We start from the raw sequence: 6,000 nt of genomic DNA on the forward strand, positions 1-6,000 counted from the left end.
TCTCCCACCAGAAAGAGAGGGCCTGCCTGAGAATGAAGCCAAGAGAGACAAAAAGCAGAGACAGAGACACAGGTTTATGTCTTTCTTTTTTTTTTTTTTGAGTTGGAGTCTCACTCTGTCACCCAGACTGGAGTACAATGGCCGCTCCTGGCCACTGCAGCCTCGACTTGCTGGGCTCCAGTGATTCTTCCACCTCAGTCTTCCAAGTAGCCAAAACTACAGGCTTGCGTACCATGCCTGGCTAATTTTTTTGATTTATTGTAGAGATGAGGTCTCACCAAGTTGCCCAAGTGGGTCTCGAATCCACAGGTTCAGGCAATTCACTCACCTCGGCCTCCCAAAGCGCAGGATTACAGGCTGAGCCACCGAGCCCGGCCTCTTATGTCATTTTTTAGCATCTGGATACAACCTTGCCTGAAGCCATACTTCTGGGTTCTTTCAGTTATCTGAGTCAGTGAATTCTCTTTTTCCTTAGGAAGTTTGAGTCGGATTTCTTTAATAATCTTAAACAATAAGTATCTTTTGGATACACAAAGTTTATGATACATATTTATGAATGTCTGCGTACTAGGAGCTGGAAACATAGAGATAAATTGCACACTATACTTATCCTCATTCCCTGATGGTGGAATCGCTCATATGAAGAGGTAGTTCTATACAGTGGGGCAAATGCTATAATAGGAAGTCTTAGAAAGATCCACAAAGTAGGGTCAAGAATTTGAAGGGTGCTTTTTATCCTGAGCCTGTTCTAGAAGGGAGGAGGGATATCTGGGGATGTGATGAAAAACCACAGAAGTGTGGACAAGCAGGCAACCACGAGCAGCTGAGTGTATCTCAAACGTAGGGTGAGAAGCAAATGACCACTGCTGCATCTCCCAATGCCTCATGTCATCTAGCACAACTGGAGACGTTATTGATCAGCTGGCAAACAGTGAAGGTACCTACATGCAGTGTATGAGGTGGCGACCACCTCAACTTGAGATGAGTGAACACGGACTCAGGGATGACCAGAAACATACTAGTGTGGCTCAGCACAAAAGGTACACTGCAGCCTTGGAGTCCCCTTGTCAAAAAATTATTAAGAACTACAAGCCGATGATCCCAGACTAGCCAACCGAAGATGGGCCCTTCAGAGCATGAGGTCTTATACAACTGCACAGGTCTCATAACCACAGGAGCTGGCCCGGACATAAGAGCTGAGGATGAACAGGCCTTTGGCCCATGTTGTGGCCTGGGCCTAGTTCCCACCAGTCCTTTAGTCATCTCAAAAACCAGTCTCCTCCCTGTGGGATACAAACAGGGAGAATCAAAGGAGGGCTGGCCCCAGTTGAGAAAGTTCTTTGATGCTGTGTTGCTCAGATGATTTTCTACCATAGCAGAGATTCACAGTGTCAACTTCCTTCTGCCTTGACAAACATCCCCCCTCTCCACCAGCCCCTAAAGCTGACCCAGGAACACTGTAGGAAACTGTGTTTATTAAGTCACATGGCTGGGCACTAAGGTACCCAGGCAGTAGGAGGATCACTTTTGAGAAGATGGACAGGTGAGGGATGGAGGCTGTCAGGGATAGGAGTCAGCTTTCAGATGTGCATGAGATAGAAATTCCCAGACTATATCCAATAACACAATTATTAGGATATAAATGTGTAACATCTTCCCCCTTTTCCTTCCACTTCAGAGAATTCTGCTTTTGCCTTTTTAACATCTTCCCTTATTCCACTCTCTAGAGATATTTCTGTCTTTGCCAGTCAATGCCTGGCTTTTTTAAAATATAAATCAAGGCTGATAGGTAGAAAGAGATAAAACTGGAAGCCAGTATAAGATGAAGGGCATCTCATGGAAAGGAGCTAGAACAAATACAAAAAGTCAAAGAAAAGGGGAGAAGAAGGAAAGAGAAGAGCCAAGAAGATGCTGCGTTAAAGGAAACGATGAATAGAATTTGAGGATAAGGTTCTGCGAAAGGAATAGGGAAACCACAGCATGAGAGAGAGCTCAAAAGTCAAAGGAATGGAGAAAGGAACTCTTAGGAAACACCGTGAGTGTTATGATTTGGATTTCACTTTAGTAGCATGATGCTAGAGATCTCACAATAAAGGCTGAAACGGCTTGTGATCACTTTTATCTTATGATGTGCTGGGTCATATGGGATCCAAGTTATACTTGGGTTACACTGACAGTCCATGAGATGTTAACAGGTATTATACATACATACATATACAGACATACCAAATGTACACCATATGGTTCTGTGGACAAACGTTGTATCCTAAATCCTCTTAGAAAAATCACATTAGCATATTAAAAGCTCTGAGAAGCCCTGCAGCACAGAAGCCTACCCAGTTGTTTAATCCAGTGCTTCCTAAACTTATTTTACTGTATGTCACAGAATGAATTTTATGATTTTTTAAATATGTTTTTTAAAATATATAATTTTTAAAATGATTTCCTAGGCTCTCCTCTCTCAAGAGTTTAGGGAAGGCTTCACAGAAAGGTATGATTTTTTAACTGAGATTTGAAGACTAGAGAAAGTGGGGAGGACTTTTTGAATAGCTTCAAGATGGGTGAGGAGCTCTTTCCTGGGGTTAAAGGTAGGAAGAAAGATATGTTAACATTTTAACTTTTCACCAAGGAGAAACAATTCCTACTTTATCTCTACCAGTGATCATTCAGGTGACTTCCAGGTAAGGGGGCTTTTGGAAGCAAGGGGGCAGCTCACCTATTCTGAACCATGCTCATAGCCATCCAGTCTCCAGGATACACATTCTTCCCAATGAGGTCCTTGAACATGATGAAGGTCTCCATTAAGAAGTCCTGAAACAGCAAAGCATGACACGAATGGCATCCTATTTCATAGGAACTGCCTGGAGGTGCTGAGATCTCATGGGCCCTTTACATTTTTTTTTTCTTTATTATTTTTTGAAGGGAGAGAAAGGAAAGGGGCACAGCCTCTCACAAAATAAATTCAATGAAACCCACAGCAGTGGGTTTTAAGTGGAAACGTGCAAGTTGGCCACCGGAAGACTATTCCATGAATATCAGTGCAACGAGAATATGGGCTGTGACAACGCTTTCAAAATCAGCACTATTAATTCTGTCTTGGGAATAAAAAAGTAAACGTACTCACTGATGTGGCAATTTTATAATCATCTTCCCAAATATGTATTTGAGAAATATCTACACTCTATGAAAGCATCTCAGGTCATTGAGCAAACAAACTATTATTAAAATGAACATTTAATTGGCAGCGTTGTAAACACAGCTAATTCAAACATTACACACACGCACTTGAGCGAATGAGAGGAAACACCATGGCGGGGACTCTTCCTCTCTTTGAAGAGGTTCAAAGTAGAATTCAACACACGTCTTTAGATTTTGCAGTGGGCCATACTGTTCTCTATCTTTGGAGAACACAAATTAAAGACATGTCCAGAGAACTAATACTGGAACCACTGGCACTGGGACCTTCTTGAGCTGGGGTAATGAAGCCATACACCAGTATACTTTAGGCAAAATATAAAATCCAGAGGAAACCCATTCAGAGTTCTTTCTTTAAGCCAGTGGTTTTAACAGCAGAATTCTTTGTTCAAAGAAAGTATCCCCTGAAACCCAATATATAAAATGCTTAAAAGTAGGCCAGGCATGGTGGTTCATGCCTGTAATCCCAGCACTTTGGGAGGCTGAGGTGGGAGGATTGCTTGAGCCCAGGAGTTTGAGACCAACCTAAGCAACATAGGAAGACCTTGTCTCTACAAAAAAATTTAAAAATTAGCCAGTTGTGGTAGCCCACACCTGTAGTCTCAGTCACTCAGTAGGCTGAGATAGGAGGATTTCCTGAGCCCAGGAAGTTAAGGGTGCAATGAGCTGTAATCATGCCACTGCACTTCAGCCTGGACAACCAATTGAGACTCTGATTCAAAAAACCAAACCAAACCAAAACCCAAACCAAAACAAAGCATAAAAGTAGAACAGCTCTGGTTGAATTTTGTGTGTGTGTATGTGTGTGTGTGTGTGTGTGCATGTGAATGGTGGAGGAGAGTAAAACTAGGATGAACATAATTTAAAAATCACTGCTTTAAGCTAAACTGCAAAATTCCGGAAATGGCATTTGTTCCTTTCCAGTAATCTTTGTTTCCAGGGAAAATTACTTCCATCCTTAAAGTCCCAGTTTCCATATCAGCAGAATGGGGATAATATCTACTTCCAAGGGTTCCTGTGAGGGTTAAGTGCCTACTGTCTACAAGATACTCCACACAGAGCCGGGGCTCTTGTAAATGCTCAACACGTGCGTAATGATGATGATGGTGAGTATTATTATTCAACCTCAATGGGGAAGTGTGGATGTCACACAGGCACACCCCCTTCCTACAGGAATGGAGAGGGCTTCGAAGTCATAGATGGAAAACATGGCTTCTGGAAGGGTAGCATGGCGTAAGGGACAGAGTCGAGGTTCAGATCCCAACTCTGTCACACACTAGCTTATGGGGCCTTGAGCAAGCAGATTGTAGATTCACAGTGCAACTCCTAACACCTATGTTATACTGTTGTGAGGATTAGATAAGGAAGGTATATGTTCAATAAGAATTCCCTTTCGGTTTTCCTTCCCCAGAAACCTTCCTTCCATAGGGGATCAAAAATCAGGATTCTTATTTTTCTATTTCTGTGTCCCAAGCCAGAAAGGATTTGGAAGCTGGGGAAAAGGTTTCATCTCTTGCCAATCCTACTCCAATGTGGGGAGTGTCTCACTGTTGAATGGACGAAGGAGTAGGGCACTGGATTTCTAATGATTCCTTTTTTAATAGGCTATGCCCTGAGGTGTGTCCAGTGCTTGGTACCTTTAGTCTCTCCAGGAGAATTGAGAGTGACCCTGGGCAGCAGGACTCCTGATCCTGGAAGTAGTAAGGAGATCGTGACAAAGGTCACTGAGGGCAAAGAGTGCTCTGCTATACCCCAGGACAGGCACACGGGCTGGTTTCCATGTTCATGAAGTAATTCATTGCGGAGATATGAGCCCAGGCCACAGGCAGATAGTCCTGCAGTAGATATGTCCTGAGAAGCTAGAAGAAACAGGCTCAGAGGCCAATTTTCTGTATGCCCCTGTGATCTTAATAGTAGCTACTGTGCTCTCACATAAACTCTTCTCAACTTTGTAACATAAATGATACTATTCCCACTTTACAAATGGAGAAATTGAGTCTTAAGAGAGATTAGGTTGCCCGTGGTCACATAGCTAGCCAGTGACAAATCCTAGCTGCATACCTAAGACTGTATGACTCTGACAGTCATGCTCTTAAACCCCAAGACATTCATGATTCATCAACAAATATTGGTTAAGCCACATCTAGACTATGTGTCAGACATTCAGGTCTCGACTCTGACGTAGACTGAAGACACATGACAGAGGTGAGAAACACTAGAGATAGGGAATCAGAAGTGCACATCTGTAAAGAAACGAAAACTATTCCCCTGAGGTCTGTGGGGAGACCTTCTTGCCTTACACTCCTGAGACTCAAAAGCTCTTTCTCACCCCAAGCATCCTGCAGACTCACCACAAGTTCAGAGCTGGTCTGGAAGGTCTCAATATAGAAGGAATAGTGCTGGTCGCCCATCTGATTCAAGATGGCGGTCATACACGCCACAAAATGACTCTAAAAGAAACAAAGAAAAATTCCATGAAATAGTGGAGAGAGGATCATGGGATTCATCTTCTCTATTTCCTTCACGCCAAACTGGAAGACACACAACCATCCCAGGCAAAGGTAAAAAGGTCCTCCAAGAATGGAGAAGCACTCCAATCAGGACAACACGAGACACTTCCCTGTGAGGAGGTGACTCCTCATGGTTCATTCATCAAAAAGCACTTATTGGACACTGTGTGTGCCTGGGACTGTCATTGGAGTTTCAGAAATAAAAACAAGACTGGTCTATTACCTACCTGCTGCTTGTACACTGAGAAAAGAGCACTGTATGAGTGTCCAGAGTGATGGCCTCAATCAAGGTCCT

The 6,000-nt window shown here is 43.1% G+C and overlaps 1 protein-coding gene across 1 annotated transcript in view; it reads right to left on the reverse strand.

The window, feature by feature from the left end:
* The window catches only part of DOCK2 (dedicator of cytokinesis 2), a 105,451-nt gene extending 99,812 nt beyond the window's left edge, over positions 1-5,639 (reverse strand). Inside the window, exons 1-2 of the mRNA XM_008061153.1 lie at positions 5,547-5,639; positions 2,717-2,811 (exon numbers count right to left, since the gene is read on the reverse strand). Of these exons, the coding sequence (XP_008059344.1) occupies positions 2,717-2,811; positions 5,547-5,627 (176 nt within the window). The 5' untranslated portion in view covers positions 5,628-5,639. The remainder of the gene's footprint in view (positions 1-2,716; positions 2,812-5,546) is intronic.
* Between the last annotated feature and the right edge of the window lie 361 nt (positions 5,640-6,000).

This window comes from Carlito syrichta, unplaced genomic scaffold, assembly GCF_000164805.1.
Source record: "Carlito syrichta isolate Samal-C Ts95f unplaced genomic scaffold, Tarsius_syrichta-2.0.1 Scaffold93688, whole genome shotgun sequence".
In the NCBI taxonomy this organism is placed as follows: domain Eukaryota; kingdom Metazoa; phylum Chordata; class Mammalia; order Primates; family Tarsiidae; genus Carlito; species Carlito syrichta.